The sequence below is a fragment of the Hylobates moloch genome, unplaced genomic scaffold (genome assembly GCF_009828535.3).
Source record: "Hylobates moloch isolate HMO894 unplaced genomic scaffold, HMol_V3 SCAFFOLD_10, whole genome shotgun sequence".
Lineage (NCBI taxonomy): Eukaryota > Metazoa > Chordata > Mammalia > Primates > Hylobatidae > Hylobates > Hylobates moloch.
In genome coordinates this window covers 83,860,975-83,879,531 of record NW_026652285.1, presented here as the reverse complement: position 1 = coordinate 83,879,531, position 18,557 = coordinate 83,860,975, and the positions used below count along the sequence as shown (strand labels likewise).

The window sequence follows — 18,557 nt, the reverse complement described above, 5'->3', positions numbered from 1 at the left end:
CTTTTTTGCATCTATTGAGATGATCATATGGTTCTTGTCCCTCGTTCTATTAATGTAGTGTATCACATTTATTGATTTGCATATGTTGAACTATCCTTGCATCTCAGGGGAAAAAAATCTCACTTGATCATGGTATTTAATCCTTGTAATATGCTGTCAAATACAATTTACTAGTATTTTGTTGAGGATTTTTAATTTTTTTAGAATTCTTATTTTTTATTGAATAATCATGTTTTTAAAATTTTTTATCCTTTTGATATGGTATATTACATTGAGTTTGGGATTTCCCATCAACCTTGCATTACTGCAATAAATCCCACTTTTTTACTAGATTATTAATTTTGTGTCAATATTCATAAAAAATATTGGTCTGTAGTTTTATTTTCTCGTAGTGTCTTTGGTTTTGGTATCAGAATAATATGGGCCTCATAGAATGACTTAAGCATCATTAACTTTACTTCTATTTTTAGGAGTGGCTAAATAATTGATGTTGATTTTTTAAAAATGTTTAGTGGAATTCATCATTGAAGGCAACTGAGCAAGCATATTGCTTTGTGAGTAGTTCTTGATTACCACAGAATTATATTTTATGACAAAAATACAAAGATATATAGTTAAAAAAAACTAGGTAGATAAATTGTCCCACAGTCACTGAAGCTCTGTTCATGTTTTCTTTCTTTCTTTTTTTATTATCGAGACAGGGTCTCACTATGTTGCTCAGGCTTGTCTTGAACTCCTGGCCTCAAGTGTTCCTCCCACCTTGGCCTCCCAAAGTGCTAGGATTACAGGCATGAGCCACTACACCTGGCCTCTGTTCATTTTTATTCGATTTTTTTCTTATTGTTTTTCAGATTGTGTAATTTCTGTTGCTCTGTCTTCAATTTCACTGACTCTTATGTCACCTCTAATTTTCTGTTAAGCTCATCCAGTGAATTTTTTATTTCAGATATTGTTTTAAAATTTCCATTTGTTCTTTTTTATAGTTTCTCTTTCACTGCCGAGAATTTCTATTTGCTCATTCATTACAACCATATTTTTCTTTACATCCTTTAGCATAGTGATTACTATGTTATTACTGCTTTGAAATCTTTGGATACTAATTTCAAAATCTGAGTCATCTCATGGTTAGCGTCCAGTAACATATTTTTTTGTAGAGAATGAGTCACGTGTTCCTGTTTTTTCATTTTACTAACTGTATTTGGATTGTATCCTGACATTGCACCTGATACATTACAGAAACAGTAGTTTGCTATGTTCCTTTGAAGAGAGTTGACTTTCTCTGTTTGTTTTAATAGGCTGTTAACTTGGCTGAACTCAAACTATAAACTTTGTCTCTACTATGGTGGGAAAGAGCTGAAATCTTTATATAGCCTTAGCTGATATGCTTTCAATCTGCCCCATACATGTGTAGTTCAGGGATCATCCAGGGATTTATTAAGCAGAGTTTATACATAGAGTTTGGGGCTCCTCCTCTGTTGCTGTCTCCTTTCCTGGATTTCTTCCTTTATCTTCCAGCTGCTATGGTAACCCTGAACTCTAATTCACGTAGAACTGTCCTCTCATTCTCCAAGATAATAAGACCACAGATTTTTATCCAAGTTCTGGTTGACCCAGCTAGTATGAAATATGTCATCCCTTCAAGTGAAAAGCTGTAAAAATGGGAAATTCACTCAGTGTCAATTCCCTTCCCATTTCTGCATGCTTTAGACTGTAGTACCTTCAGATAGTCATTTTACATATTTTGTTGAGAGTTATAAGTGCTATCTACAGGAAGATTGATCCAATAGGAGCTATTGCTAGAAGTAAAACTCCATTCTGTTTTATATACTAGTTTTTAAATTTTCTTTTTATCTCCTAGGATTCTATTAATATCTCTGAACTGCAGATGAATATTCCTTCCCCTTCTCCTCACTTTATGTATTTTATAGATGGCTACTGTCGTTCTATAGGATTTAGAGGGGAGAACTAATATATGTGTTTCCTGCTTTCTTAAAACAAAAGCCAGATAATTTTGAAAGAAATAATTATAACCTCATTTGAAACATAGGCTAATCTAACAAAAGCTAAGATCTTAGAGATCTCTAAGATCCCCAAGATCTCAGCTTTAATTAGATTAATCTGTTTGAAAGGGAGAAAGTTTTGGTGAAAAAATATGCTAAATTTCTTATTTTATAAATAGGATAACTGAGACATAGCCTTTTTTAATTGATAGAAAAAATAAAGATTGAAATACATATATTATAAAATTAATGATAGTGCATTGATTTAAAATAAGATGTTCTCAGCCCAAAAGCTTCTTAAGCTGATAAACAACTTCAGCAAAGTCTCAGGATACAAAATCAATGTGCAAAAATTGCTAGCATTCCTATACACCAACAACAGGCAAGCAGTTTGTATGGAACCAAAAAACAGCCCAAATAGCCAAGACAATCCTAAGCAAAAAGAACAAAGCTGGAGGCATCATGCTACCCAACTTCAAACTATGCTACAAGGCTCCAGTAACCAAAACAGCATGTTACTGGTACAAGAACAGACACATAGACCAATGGAACAGAATAGAGAACTCAGATAAGACCACACAGCTACAACCATCTGATCTTCAACAAACCTGACAAAAACAATGGGGTAAGGACTCCCTATTTAATAAATGGTGCTGAGGGAGCTGGCGGAGCTATGTGCAAAAAATTGAAACTGGACCCCTTTCTTACACCATATACAAGAATTAACTCAAGATGGATTAAAGACTTAAATGTAAAACCCAAAACTATAAAAATCCTAGAAAAAAATCTAGGCAATACCATTCAGGACATACGCATGGGCAAAGATTGCATGCCGAAAACGCCAAAAGCAATTGCAATAAAAGCAAAAATTGACAAATGGGATCTAATTAAACTAAAGAGCTTCTGCACAGCAAAAGAAACTATCATCAGAGTGAAGAGACAACCTACAAAATGGGAGAAAATTTTTGCAATCCATTTGACAAAGGTCTAATATCTCAAGTCTACAAAGAACTTAAACAAATGTACAAGAAAAAAGCTAACAACCCCCAAAAGTGGGCAAAGGACATGAACAGACACTTCTCAAAAGACATACGGCCAGGTGCAGAGGCTCACACCTGTAATCCCAGCACTTTGGGAGGCCAAGGTGGGTGGATCACTTGAGGTCAGGAGTTTGAGACCAGCCTGGCCAACATGGTGAAACCCCGTCTCTACTAAAAATACAAAAATTAGCCAGGCATGGTGGCAAGTGCTTGTAGTCCCAGCTACTGGGGAGACTGAGGCAGGAGAATCACTTGAACTTGGGAGGTAGAGGTTGCAGTGAGCTGAGATCACACCATTGCACTCCATCCAGCCTGGGTGACAGAGCAAGACTCTGTCTCAAAAAAAAAGAAGAAGAAGAAGAAGGAGAAGGAGAAGGAGAAGGAGAAGAAGAAATACATGCAGCCAACAAACATGAAAAAAAAAAACCCTCAACATCCCTGATCATTAGAGAAATGCAAATCAAAGCCACAATGAGATAACATCTCATGCCAGTCAGAATGGCTATTATTAAAAAGTAAAAAAAAATAGATGTTGGTGAGGTTGTAGAGAAAAAGGAATGCTTTTACACTGTTGATGGGAGTGAAAATTAGTTCAACCATTGTGGAAGACAGTGTGGCGATTCCTCAAAGATCTAGAAGCAGAAATACCATTTGACCCAGCAATCCCATTACTGGGTATATATATACCCAAAGGAATATAAATTATCGTATTATAAAGATAGATGCACGTGTATGTTCATTGCAGCACTATTCACAATAGCAAAGACATGGAACCAATCTAAATGCCCATCAATGATAGATTGGATAAAGAAAATGTGCTACATATACACCGTGGAATACTATACAGCCATAAAAAGGAATGAGATTATGTCCTTTGCAGGTACATGGATGGAGTTGGAAGTCATCGTCCTCAGCAAACTAATGCAGGAACAGAAAGCCAAACGCCGCATGTTCTCACTTGTAAGTGGGAGCTGAACGATGAGAACACATGGACACATGGTGGAGGGAACAACACACACTAGGGCCTATCGGGGGGTGGGGTGATATAGGGGGAGGAAGAGCATCAGTAAGAATAGCTAATGGATGCTGGGCTTAGTACCTAGGTGATGAGATGATCTGTGCAGCAAACCATCACGGCACATGCTTACCTATGTAACAAACCTGCACAACCTATACATGTACCCCTGAACTTAAAAGTTGATGACATGTATAACTTCTGAACTAACAGAGGAAAAAAAAAAAAAACTCTGAGCAATAGAATTAATTCTATGGAAATAAAGGAGAGCAAAGCAAGCAAAAGGCATTGGAAGCATAAAATAAGATTATAAAAGTATCACCTTTGTTTGAGTAAATATAAATTGGTTAAACTTCTCTATTAAAAGAGAGATCGATTCTTAGATTAAATTTAAAAAGCAAATATAATGACCATATGTCTGATTCAAAGATCCTACCAACTGCAAGATGTATTATCAACTTAAGAATTTTTAGGGAAGAAAGAAACATTCTAAATGCACATACAGGTTATAAGATGCATCATAATTTCAAAAAACAAAATACAAAATCTATGTCTTACAATAAAGAACCACTGAGTATGTTGTTTTCAAGAGTTGAGCCTTAAGAAAAGAAAGAAAAAAAGCCAAAAGGTAAACAATAAAGGGATAGGCAAAATGTGTCAGACAGCTGGGGAAGGAAGGCAGGAAGGCAGGAAGGAAGGCAGGAAGGCAGGAAAGGAGGGAGGGAGGGAGGGGAAAATAAAAGGATAGGCAAAATGTGTCAGACATCTAGGGTGGAGAAGGAAGGAGGGAAGGGAGGGAAAAAAGAAAGCCAAAAGATAAAAAAGGGATAGGCAAAATGTGTCGGACAGCTAGAAACGAAGGAGGGAGGGAGAGAGGAAGGGAGGGAGGAAGGAAGGAAGGAAGGAGGGGAGTGGGGGGAGGGGAGGGGAGGGAGGGAAGGAAGGAAAGAAGGAAGGAAGAAAGGAAGGAAGGAAGGCAAAAAAAGGGATAGGTAAAATGTGTCAGGCAGCTGGAAAGGAAGGAGGAAGTGAGGAAAAAAGGAAGAGAGGGAGGGAGGGAAGAAGGGAGATAAAAGAAAGAAAAAAGAAAGCCAACGTGGCAGTATTAATATAGACAAGTAGAGTTCCAGCTAAGCAAGGCATAGAAAGTCATCATATATTGATAGAGATGAAACCCTTCAAAGCGACCTCATTCTTTGAAGTTTGTGGCTTATGGATTGCCCACCCTATCTTACCTTCCAGTGATTATGTAGATTTTGCCATTTTTGTTTTCCTTGGGTAATTCTGATTGACAGTTGAAGAGTAACAAGGAGTGTGCATGGGGGAATAGTTATTTACCTAAGTTAGCATTTTCTTCAGAAGTATAAATCTCTATTTCTCTCTAAAAGGAAAAATTGACATGCAATAAAACAATAAAGATACTTTAAAAGGAAAATGCCACTGAACAAGGTTACAGAAAATTAATTTAATGGTACATTTGCTAATAGCGAAGTTTCTTCCTTTTCAGATCTTACTAACAAGCATGGAATTGAGGATATCGGGGATATAAAATTCAGCTCCACAGAGATTTTGACCATTCAAAGCCAGAGTGAACCAGAAGAGTGCAGTAAACCAGGTAGAAATTTTGATAAATCATTGAGCTTATTGGGGATTACCTATTTATGATGTAAAAGTACAGTACATTCACATATACAGTGTACTGTGAGTCAGTTTCCATGTTTAAAATTGGATTGTTATAATCCTGTCATTTTTTATTTGCCCCTTTATATTTATTACTATTATTAATTCAGAATTCTACTGGCATCAAAACTGAATAATAGGCCTAGTGCGGTGGTTCACGCCTGTACGGGGAGTGAACCATCTTGGGAGGCTGAGGTGGGTGGATCACTTAAGGTCAAGAGTTCAAGACCAGCCTGGCCAATGCGACGAAACACCATCTCTACTAAAATTACAAAAATTAGCCAGCCAGGCATGGTGACACATGGCTGTAATCCCAGATACTCAGGAGGCTGAGGCACAAGAATGGCTTGAACTGGCGAGGTGGAGGTTGTAGTGAGCCGAGATTACACCACTGCACTCCAGCCTGGGCAACAGCTAGACTCTGTCTCAAAGCAAACAAAAAAAAAACTGAATAACATATAGATGGCAGTTACAAAGATTGTAGAAGAGGAATGGAGGAAATAGCATTAATATTAAAAATAGAAACCTTAAAATATTATAGCTCAGTAAATAAAATTTCATATTTGATCTCAATATTAGCAATCTTGCTCACCACTGTCACATTTTTTTAAAATTTGAATTTTTAATCTCCCAAAGCAATGTTATCATTCTCTATGTCATCATTATTGTTAATATTATTATTCTACCAAATTTTGAATCTTAGAATCATCTTTTGTTCCAGTACAATGCCAAATTGTGTTGCTTAACTATATTGATGGCCCTGATACTTAATTACATTTATAATTGGATCTTCTGAATTATCTATTTGAAAGTTTACTGCTTTATTTATGAAAGTAATAAAACCACACTTAGTAGTTAGCAATACATGAGAATCACTTTTTCAAGCCTGCCCTATAAATATATAATTCTGTGCTAGGCCATCTAGAGTCCAGAGTCATTCAGGTGAATAATTACTCTTTATAATACAGTTTGTTTAACATCACTAATAATTAGTATGGAAATAAAAATAATAATTTTTTTCTTTCTTTGGAAATAAAAATAATTCTATTGCCTAAGTACTGACAACACAAGCTGTCAGAATCAAAAGCCTTAATACATATAAAGCTCTTGGAATTTATGTTAAACACACTAAACTCAATAAAGTTTAGCTATCAATGTATTTTTTAAAAATCACCACAGTTGGGTGGCTCATGCCTGTAATCCCAGCACTTTGGGAGGCCAAGGCGGGCGAATCACGAGGTCAGGAGATCGAGACCATCCTAGCTAACACGGTGAAACCCCGTCTCTACTAAAAAATACAAAAAATTAGCCGGGCATGGTGGTGGCTGCCTGTAGTCCCAGCTACTTGGGAGGCTGAGGCAGGAGAATGGCATGAACCCGGGAGGCGGAGCTTGCAGTGAGTCGAGATCGCGCCACTGCACTCCAGCCTGGGCAACAGAGCGAGACTCCATCTCAAAAAAAAAAAAAAAAAAAAAATCACCACGGTTGTAATTGAGACACAGTGTTATATATATGTAATTCCTTATATAGATAGACATTTAAGACATTTTATATCTCAACTCAAATTTCTTTTTATTAAAACATTTTTGTTTTAACAGAATGACCAAACATAATAGTTGCTTACAAAATGTTCTAAATTATACTTAATTTTTATTTATTTATTTATTTAGAGACAAAGGCTTGCTCTGTTGCCCAGGTTGGAGTACAGTGACACAATCACAGCTCATTGCAATCTCAAATTCCTGGGCTCAAGCAATCGTTCCAGCTCAGCTTCCCAGGTAGCTAGGACTATAAGCATGTGCCATCACTGCTGGCTAATTTTGTACTTTTTGTAGAGACTGATCTTGCCATGTTGCCTAGGTCTTAGACTCCTGGACTCAAGTGATCCTTTCACCTCAGCCTCCTAAACTGTTAGAATTACAGGTGTGAGCCACCACGCCTAGCCTACTTAATATTATTCAATGTTTACATAACTTTAATTTTCATGTATTCCAGGAGAGTTAGAAATGCCACTAACTCCTCTATTCCTAACATGCCAACATTCTTCAGTGAATTCATTATGTACAGAACTTCAGACATTTCCATTATCTCCGGTTTGTAAAATGTAAGTAAAGATTATATCTAGAACCCAAGTTGCAATTCAGAACAAGCAGTCTTTATTTAAATCTCTCCATATGAAAGCAATTTCCAAGATACTTCTATGAAAAAAATTTAAGATCTAGTACAGTATCTGTAATAAGTAACTAAAAGGAATATATAAATATATGTATATATTTGGTTTTATATGCAAAGAGTATCTTTAGAAGGGCACACAAGAAACAAGTAATATTGGTTGTATCCAGAAAAGAAATAGGTAACCTAGCAATGTGGGTAGGAGATTTTTCACAGTATGGCTTTTATACATTTCAGTATTTTTAATGTGAATATATTATCATTAAAAATAAATAACTTAAAAATAAATAACTTAAAAAATTTTTAAGATCCTGGCATTGGAATAGTATGCTTAGGACATTGCCACTGGACACTTGCTAATGGCACTGTCTCTACTGGCAGTCACTGCCATGAAAGGTAATGTAGTGGTGTATTTGTTTGCTAGGGCTGCCCTAACAAATACCACAGATTAGATGACTTAAACAATAGAAATTTATTCCTTCACAGTTCTGGAGGTGAGAAGTGAAAGAACAAAGTGTCAGCCGGGTTGGTTTCTTTCTAAGACCTCCCTCCTTGGCTTATAGATGTCCCTTTGCCTTCATACATTCTTTCCTCTGTCATTGTCTATACCCCAATCTCCTGTTCTTATAAGGACACCAGTCATGTTGTATTAATGGCTCTGTTTCACTTAATTACCTCTTTAAAGACCTTGTCTCCAAATACAGTCACATTCTGAGGTACTGAGAATTAGGACTTCAAATAAGAATTTTGTGGGGACACAATTCAGCCCATAATAAGTGGTTAGAAGCTCTGAACTAGAGCCACATTGCCTGGCTCTATCACTTTCTAACTGCAACCTTAATTGTTCTGTGCCTCAGGTTTTTTTAATCTACAATACTGGGCTAATAATAGTATCTACCTCATAAGGTTGTTAAGAGGTCTACTAAAAGATTTGTCATAGGTCTGTGGCCAGAAATAGCCAAAGATCACAGAGCAGTGTGGACAATCGTTGATCAATAGATTTGGCTATCAGTTTATTCCCACTGAGAGTGCAAGGGATCATGTCTTATCTCTAACAGAGGACATCCACTGACCTTGTTCACCTCTTGTCAGTGTGGTCTCAGTATTGGGTGGACCAGACATACAGAACCAAGGGTTGATTCATAAACTTGTTCAATACCCCATCGTTGTTGCACAGAATAGTCTGAAATTATAGAATTGATATTGCAGGGCTAGGTCATTATATTCTAGTTTGAGCCAAAACTGCATAGCTTAATAGCCCAGCATCCTTGCCCTTTGACAGAGTCTGAGATAGCTTTCACTGCTGTCTTAAACCATGCAGCATACATGTAACTTAATGTTTTCTAAGATTGATTAGTCTGCTATCCTGAAATAAAGCCACTCCATTCCTCTGCTTCTTAACGCCAGTTTCAAAATTGGGAACATAACCAGTACAATTAGTCTACTGTAAACCTAGAACTTAATGTGTCCTAAAATAACATATTTTCAGGAAAACGACAGTAAAGTCTAAAAGTCTCTAATGAATTATTCCAGGACTGGAAACTGTGGGAACTGTGTGTATTAGGTTTGAGTTCTTGTTATAATTAGCTGATCTGCCAGAGGAGAGTGCTATTTGGATTACTGGGACCAGCTGGAGTCAAGGCTCTATAATTCATCACTGGCTGCTTAGGCTTCTATTAATGGTCTCAGGAAAGTGTCAAAGCATAAGACAGAGGGCCCTAAATATATCTTTATCTTCTGGCTAAGAATTATTTACATTTCTTGAGTAAATTTGTGCTATACAGAGTTTTATCATGAACTAAGAATTGTCCATATCAGATATGAGCCCTAAAAAGAGCATAGGACAAGTATGGAAACTACATATACTTTGTTTAAATACTTTTAATTCTCTTGCTAAGGTACAAGATCTTTATTTGCAGGACATATACTGTTTTTGTTAGTGCCCTTTTACTCTTTTATTTAGTCCATACACCCTAATCCATCTGTTATGGCAGACTGGCATTTTTAGAAACAGAAACTAGCAGAAATTAGTATGATCTTTAATTTCAGTTTGATTTTAAAAGTATTTAAACCATAATAAGCTCTTTTTAATCACAAGTTATATGTCTATTGTTATAACTCAAATATCTAATACGAATTTATGAAACAAATCTTAACTAATGACTTATGATTTGGCAAAGTTAGAAAAAAAGGCTTTCAAATTAGCTAATGGTTTTAGAGCCATTTGAAACAACTGAAAGAAGTTGTCCCCTCGATACTACATTTACCAGCAAGAGATAAATCACTTCCATTTGTTTGGTGACTGTGAAAGCTTAAAAATCCATATTTTAAAAATGAGTTTACAGTAGTCCCCCTTTATACCGGGAGAATAAATTCCAAGACCTTAAATGGATGCCTGAAACTGCGAATGTTATTGAACCCTATATATACTGTTTTTTCTCATATATTCATACCTATGATAAAGTTTAATTTATAAATTAGCCATAGTAAGACATTAACAGCAATAACTATAGTAAAATAGTAAAATAGAACAACCATAACAAATACCATCCTCATTACTCTTGTGCTTTGGAGTCATTATTAAATACAGAAAGTGTTACTTGAACACAAGCACTGTGATTCTGCAACAGCCGATTTGATAACTGAGAATGCTACTAAGTGACTAATGGGCAGGTGGTGAGTATATATAGTGTGGATATGCTGGGCAAAGGGATGATTCACATCCTGGGCGAGATGGTGTAGGATGGCGTGAAATTTCATCACACTGCTCGCAACAGTGCAATTTAAAACTTATGAATTGTTTATTGAATATTCTGTTTAATAGTTTGGACTGCAGATGACCACAGATAAATGAAACCGAGTATAGTGAACTCATGGATAAGGGGGAACTACTGTATATCTCAACTGTAAAACTAAAAACAAGGAGAAAAGATGTTAAAAATTTTTTTAAAAAAGAAGGAAAAATAATAAAGAATGTTATTGTAGCTTTAACTTATTTTTATGGTCCCAATTATTTTTATTTCAGAGCACAACATTTTGGCTGAAAATAATACCCAGTTAAGAATATTTTTAGTGCCTACCACATATAAGATTCTATGCTAGATTTTATGGGCTAAAAAAGAAAAGTCTGTATGGTGTAAGATTTTATTAACCTACTAACTGACTGCTGACTTGTGAATATATTTTTATGAACAATGTATCAGATTCAGACATGCCTTCAGAAAGCTCCATTAAGAGTGAAAATGTGTGTCTATATTGGACATGGCTTGCTAAATATAACCCCTTCCTTTCACTTTAAAATAGTTGCTTACAATCTGAGGTGTTGTCAAAGAAACCTTGGTAAGATTCAGGAATTGTCTAGATTCTCAAATTTTCTACCACATGACCAGATTTTTGGATTATGTGAGTAAACTGGATGCCTTAGACATAAAACCTAGCTTTCCACTGCCTTAGACTGTCAATTTAACTGGCAATACTTATAATTAGCATGCTCATATATGTTCCATGTGAACAGAGAAACAGAAGACAGTCAGTTCTCACTCAGGGTAGCAGGAAGCTTGGGACACAGATTAAGGGGTTTATGAATTAATAGTCTTTCCCCTACCAAGGCTAGTAGCATCATAGCTACAGAAGAGCTGTAATTTACACTGATTGTCATGCATATTTTCTCCCTTCTCCCCCCAGTACCCCTAAACACACATACACAGACACACATCACTCACTCACAAACCCATCAAGATTGAAGGTCTTGAACTAAACTTTAGGACTCTGCCATCTCCAGAGAAGGACTTTTTCATAGTTCTGATCCTCAGCCGGTAGAGGATCCAGAATTTCTATATGGAATGGACTTGGGGACAGCAATTTTATAAAAATTTTTGTTGAGGTTGCTATTTGCATGGTAAGCATGGTAATTTTACTTAGATTGTATTTTTATTTTTGGTGGTGTATAAGGTTGACGCTAGCATAGTTTATGGAGGGAAGTGCTAAAACTCTCCCAAGTCAGCCCTCTCTGGCTCCAGGTTCCATAGAGGGAGGTAGAGGTGGGACTAATTTTTAGTCAAGTAGGAACAATTGAGTTTACAAATTACCAAACTTTCCCAAGGATGGAGGAAGTGAGTACTGTGTTTGATATTTGGTCTGTAGAACTCGACTGCAGTTTACACATTTATAAAGTTAATTTTTCACTTGATTTTGAGTGTAAAAGTACTTTAAAAATACTTTTTAAAAATAGCATTTTGGGCCAGGCACGGTGGCTCACACCTGTAATCCCAGCACTTTGGGAGGCCGAGGTGGGCAGATCACTTGAGGTCAGGAGCTGGAGACCAGCCTGGCCCACGTGGTGAAACCCCGCCTCTACTAAAAATACAAAAATTAGTCAGGCGTGGTGGCAGACGCCTGTGGTCCCAGCTGCTCGGGAGGCTGAGACAGGAAAATCACTTGAATCTGGAGCGGAGATTGCAGTGAGCCAAGATAGTGCCACTGTACTCCAGCCTGGGTGACAGAGCGAGACGCTGTCTCAAAAAAATAAAATAAAAGAATAAAATTTTATTATACAAAAGACTCAATATTATTAATGTATTAAACTTTAACTCTTTTTTTTCAGTAATTTGCTTACTGCTGAAGAATCAGCTAATAAATACTACATGATGTGGCAATTAGAAAGATGTAGAAGCCCTTTGAACCCATTTTTGCTTACAGGTAAGGATTAATTGCTTTTAAGTGATAAATAGAAAGTATAGGTAAAAAGGTACAACCAGTAGAAATGTGGGATATCCTTTTTCTTTGACCATTTCTTAACACAATATATAACTTCGCCTGAAGCTAAAATACCAAGATATCTTCCATAAAGTTCATTATGCTAGGTGCAGAAGTATATGACAAGATCCGGATCTTGCTGATTTTCTGGGTAATTCCTATACATGGGAGAAGGAAAAGAAATGAAATACAAGTAGTACATAAAACAGTCCCATACACGTTATCTGTATTTCCAAGGTTGTGAGTTGTTTGTAAAAAAAAATAAAATAAATCACATCTAATGTTAAAAGTTTTAGTTGCCCAAGCTTTCCAAAAAGGACATTTAAAAACATTTTAGCAACGGCCGGAAATTAGCCGGGAGTGTCGGAGCGCACCTTTAGCCCCAGCTACTCGGGAGGCTGAGGCCCAAGAATCACTGGAACCTGGGAGGTGGAGGTTGCAGTGAGCCGACATGGCGCCATTGCACTCCAGCCTACGCGACGGAGCAAGTCTCTGTCTCAAACAAACGAACAAACAAACAAAACAAAAAAAATGGCTGGGCACCGTGGCTCACACTTGTAATCCCAGCACTTTGGGAGGCCGACCCGGATGGATCACTTGAGGCCAGGAGTTCGAGACCAGTCTGGCCAAAATGTTGAAATCCCCTCTCTACTAAAAATACAAAAATTAGCTGAGCATGGTGGTGCACGCCTGTAGTCCCAGCTACTCTGGAGGCTGAGGCAGGAAAATCGCTTGAACCAGGGAGGTGGAAGTTGCAGGAGCTGAGATCACCACTGCACTCCAGCCTGAGTAACATGGTGAGACTCCATCTCAAAAATAAATAAATAAAATTTTAGCAAAACTTGTTTATAGTTTAACAAAATAATTTTGAGGTGAATATACATTTCACATGTATATTCAAAATTTATCTGAGTAAGTTAAACTCTTGTCTGTGTCTGAACTATTCCATCATGGAAATGGAACTTTGGATAAGGTATTGTTTTAAAATTTTTTTAAATGAATCACTGAGTTGCCAAAAACAAAGTGAAAACAGGAATCCTGGGAAGCACGTAAGCACCAAAGCTGGCTTTCACTCCAAGCTTTCTATTAAACCTTGGAGACTTTGAACTTTTCTGTTTTGAGGTTGACAGAGTCAAGAAATATCCTACGTGGAGGGTCTGATAGGGGACCCCTACATAAAACTGGGAATTCAACAAACTACCATCAAAATAAGAGCATACAAAAATAAACCACCATATATAGAAGGGAACTCCGAATAAATTTGCATATTTCTACCTTGGAGCTGGAAGAGAGGAAAAGAAAAAAAATTTCTCTTAAGTACTTCTAACCAGAAGGCAGCCATCATGCCTGGTTGCACTCTGAATTCAAACCACCTATATACTTTTAAAAATAGTGGTGACTTAATTTAAAGTGGTCCCAGGTTGACAGTGCCTCCCAAACACATAGAGAAACAAAAGTAAATCCTTTCTAGAGGAAAATAATTTTTTTTGTGGAAGAATGTACTTCAACTCATGCTTCAAAGACCTTCCACAATGTTGAAAGAAACACATGCTGATAGACAAAAATCACAAAATATATTGGCATCATCAGTGAGATACAGCAGAAACATTAGACATCAAAATCAGGTCATGTATTGAAATTATCAGTTACATAGTATAATATACTTTTAAAGCAAAAAAAAGGGGAGAACAAGATGTCTTGTATTATTTCTTGCAACTGCATGTGAATCTACAATTATTTCTATCTGAAAAAAAGGAATGGACTGTTGATATACACAACACAGATGATCTCAAAATAATTATGCAGAATGACAGAATCCACAAAAAATTCATATGGTATAATTCCATTTATATAAAATTTTAGAAAATGTAGTTTATAGTGTCAGGAAGCAGAACAGTGGGACAGGGGTTGGGGGATGAGGAAGATTAGAAGGGAGGTATAAAGAGGCGGGAGGGATACAAAACTTTGGAGGGAATGGATATGTTCATTACCTTGATTGTGGTAATGGATTAATGAATGTATAAATATGTCAAAACTTATGAGACTTTTCACTCTAAATATGTGTAGTTTATTGCATGTCAGTTATACTTTAATAAAACTATTAAAAATTATACCTATCTTATAGAATTATTTAGGGATTAATTAAGAATAATGCATGTAAAGAAAGCACTTAGCACAGTGCCAGATGTTTTTTAGTAACTTGTATTTACTATTATTAATATTAGTATTTTTAAGTTTTAATTTCTTCTTAATATTATTGTCATTATAAAAGCACCATTCCAAAATTAGAGTTTCAAAATTTATAATCCTAATTTCAAGTTGATGTTTATAATGCAGGTAATAATATTAGGTAGTTGTGCTACTTCAGTTCCTCCATATGTTATGATTTCTCCCGTTTAGGCTAGAAAGTAACGAGGCAGTAAGCTCTGTACCACAATATCTAAGATGATATAGTCATCATAAAATCTGAACAAATATATCTTTTTGTTTAGGCTTATTATAATGAGTTAGAATTTCTAATTTAATAAAGCTTATATTACTTCAAAATGTTAATCAAACATTAATTTAATAATTGAAAATGGTCAAACAAAATAAGATTTCCTTCTACTAAATATTAGAATAATTTTAACTTTTTGATATTTTCAAAGAGTGAAATAAATCCTTTATGTGACTTCTACTGCTATAATAGCTTGAACTTTTACAAATATTAGCATCTTGAGACAAAAATATCAGCTATAACTTCGTTTCACTTTTTTTCTAATGCATAAAAATGCATTTCATAAAGAAATTCCAGTGTGGTTCTGTTTATTGTGTTTTGTTTCTTTTGCTTGGTAGACTGTTTCTAACTATTGGTTTTTTATTTTTTTTTGTAAGTGCCAAAACTTCAAGAGCCCCACCGCCAATGTTCAGTTACAGATTTGAAAAAGATATTTTCTGTTAAAGAAGAAAGCCTTGTGATTAATCTAGAAAAGGCAGAGTGGTGGAAACAAGCAGGACTAAATCTGAAAATGATGGAAACATTGGAACATCTGAATACATATTTATGTCATGATAATTTGTCTTCTAATGACACTAAAATTGAGATATTTTTGCCTACGAAAGTGCTTCAATTAGAATGTAAGTACATAATAGTAAATATTAGTTATGTAAACATTTTCAGAATGTGAAAATGTTAGATTCTGGATTCCTCTAGGCAATTGGGAAAATCACTAGGTTCTAGCATTCCATATAGGCCCTGGCTCTGCCAGAATTTACGGCTTTGGATTTCTCTAGGTCCCATTTTCTTGAAAAAATGATGAAGTTGGACTAGCTAACCCTAAAATCTTGTTATGTCCTAGAATTCTATAGTCTCAGTTTTTAAATTTCTAGCCATTTTCATTTAAAGTGACTTTGTTTCCTTTTATAAATGATTAAATTGCTAGCAGTTTCTGTTCATATCAGCCTAGACGCAAACCAGCATTTTGCAGTAACTGTATTTTGACCTAACAGCTGAACATTAGCATTCAATAATATCACTCTTTAACAATAGAGGATTTTCCTTTTTACTTAAAAGTTTACTAATTCATTTTTTACTGTACAACTTAAGAAGGCAAAAATGTCTTTTGAGTATCTATGTCTTGAGCTATTTGGGTTGCTATATACGGGCATTATATTAATAGTAAATTAAACATATTTAGCATGAATTATATATTTTGTGTGTGGGGGGGGGTTTGTTTTGTTTGTTTGTTTGTTTGTTTTGAGACATAGTCTCACTCTGTTGCCCAGGCTGGAGCACAGTGGCATGATCTCAACCCACTGCAACCTCCACCTCCCGGGTTCAAGTGATTCTCCTGCCTCAGCCTCTCAGGTAGCTGGGATTACAGGTGCCCGCCACCATGCCCGGCTAATTTTTGTATTTTTGGTAGAGATGGGGTTTCACCATTTTGGCCAGGCTGGTCTCGAACTCCTGACCTCAAGTGATCTGCCCACCTCAGCCTCCCAAAATGCTGGGATTACAGGCATGAGCCACCGTGCCCAGCCAGATTTGGGAAAGTTTATAGTTTATTATAGGATAATGAACATAGTTAGAAATAAATTTTAGAAATTACTATCTATGTTGGGAGATTGGTCTAAGGAGATAAGGAATCTGAATAAGAATTGTTATCAGCAAGGAGTGTTTCAAACACAGAAGACAGAACAATTTTTTTTAACATATACCCAGTAATGGGATTGCTGGGTCAAACGTAGTTCTGTTTTAAGTTCTTTGATAAATCTCCAAACTGTTTCCACAGTGGCTGAGCTAATTTACATCCCCCACCCAGAGTGTGTAAGTATTCTCTTTTCTCCACAGCCTTACCAGCCTCTATTGTTTTTTGACTTTTTAATAGTAGCCATTCTGAATGGTATGAAATGGTACCTCCTTGTAGCTTTGATTTGCATTTCTCTGATGATTGGTGATGTTGTGCACTTTTTCCATATGTTGTAGGTCTTGTAAGTCTTCTTTTTAGAAGTGTCTGTTCATGTCTTTTGCCCATTTTTTAATGGAGTTGTTTTTTGCTTGTTCAATTGTTAAAATTCCTTGTAGATTCTGGATATTAGATCTTAGTGGGATGCATAGTTTGTGATTATTTTCTCCCATTCTGTAGACTGTCTGTTTACTCTGTTGATAGTTTCTTTTGCTGTACAGAAGCTCTTTAGTTTCATTAGGTCCCACTTGGCAATTTTTGTTTTTGTTGCGATTGCTTTTGAGGACTTAGTCATAAATTCTTTCCCAAGGCTGATGTCCAGAATGGTGTTTCCTAGGTTTTCCTCTATGATTCTTATAGTTTAAGGTCTCACATGTAAATATTTAATCCATCTTGAGTTAATTTTTATATATGGTGAAAGGTAGGGATCCAGTTTTATTCTTCTGTGTATGGCTAGCCAGCTATCCCAGAACTATTCATTGAATAGGGAGTTCTTTCCCCCTTGCTTGTTTTTGCTGGCTTTGTTGAAGATCTGATGGCTGTAGGTGTGCGACTTTATTTCTAGGTTCTCTCTTCTGTCCCATTAGTCCTTGTATCTGTTTTTGTACCAGTACCTTGGCATTTTGGTTACCCTAGCCCTATAGTATAGTTGGAATCAGGTAATGTTATGCCTCTGGCTTTATTCTTTTTGCTTAGGATTGCTTTGGCTACTCGGGTTCTTTTTTGGTTTTATATGAACTTTAGAATAGTTTTTCCTAGGTCTGTGGAAAATGATGTCGATAGTTTGATAGGAATAGTGTTGAATCTGTACATTGCTTTGGGCAGTATGGTCATTTTAACTATATTGATTCTTCCAATCCATGAGGATGTAATGTTTTTCCTTTTATTTGTGTCATCTATGATTTCTTTCAGCAGTGTTTTGTAGTTCTCCTTGTAGAGGTCTTTTATCTCATACATGCACTAATATGTTCATCACAGCACTATTCACAATAGCAAAGACAAGAAATCAACCTAGGTGGCCATTAACGTGGATTGGATAAAGAAAATGTGGTACCAATGAGATACCATCTCACGCCAGTTAGAATGGCGATCATTAAAACGTCAGGAAACAACAGATGCTGCAGAGGATGTGGAAAAATAGAAATGCTTTTACACTGTTGGTAGGAGTGTAAACTAGTTCAACTGTTGTGGAAGACAGTGTGGCAATTCCTCAAGGATCTAGAACCAGAAATACCATTTGACCCAGCAATCCCATTACTGGGTATATACCCAAAGGATTATAAATCATTCTGCTATAAAGACACATGCACACATATGTTTATTGCGGCACTATTCACAATAGCAAAGACTTGGAACCAACCCAGATGCCCATCAATGATAGACTGGATAAAGAAAATGTGGTACATTTACACCATGGAATACTATGCAGCCATAAAAAAGGATGAGTTTT

At 36.1% G+C, this 18,557-nt stretch overlaps 1 protein-coding gene across 4 annotated transcripts in view; it reads left to right on the top strand.

The window, feature by feature from the left end:
- Positions 1–18,557, top strand: part of SHOC1 (shortage in chiasmata 1) — a 103,195-nt gene that overhangs the window by 37,667 nt on the left and 46,971 nt on the right. For all 4 annotated transcript variants that reach the window (XM_032761274.2, XM_058445935.1, XM_058445933.1 and 1 more), the window contains 4 exons: positions 5,563–5,670; positions 7,731–7,839; positions 12,511–12,605; positions 15,537–15,779. In XM_032761274.2, coding sequence (XP_032617165.1) covers positions 5,563–5,670; positions 7,731–7,839; positions 12,511–12,605; positions 15,537–15,779 — 555 coding nt within the window. The remainder of the gene's footprint in view (positions 1–5,562; positions 5,671–7,730; positions 7,840–12,510; positions 12,606–15,536; positions 15,780–18,557) is intronic.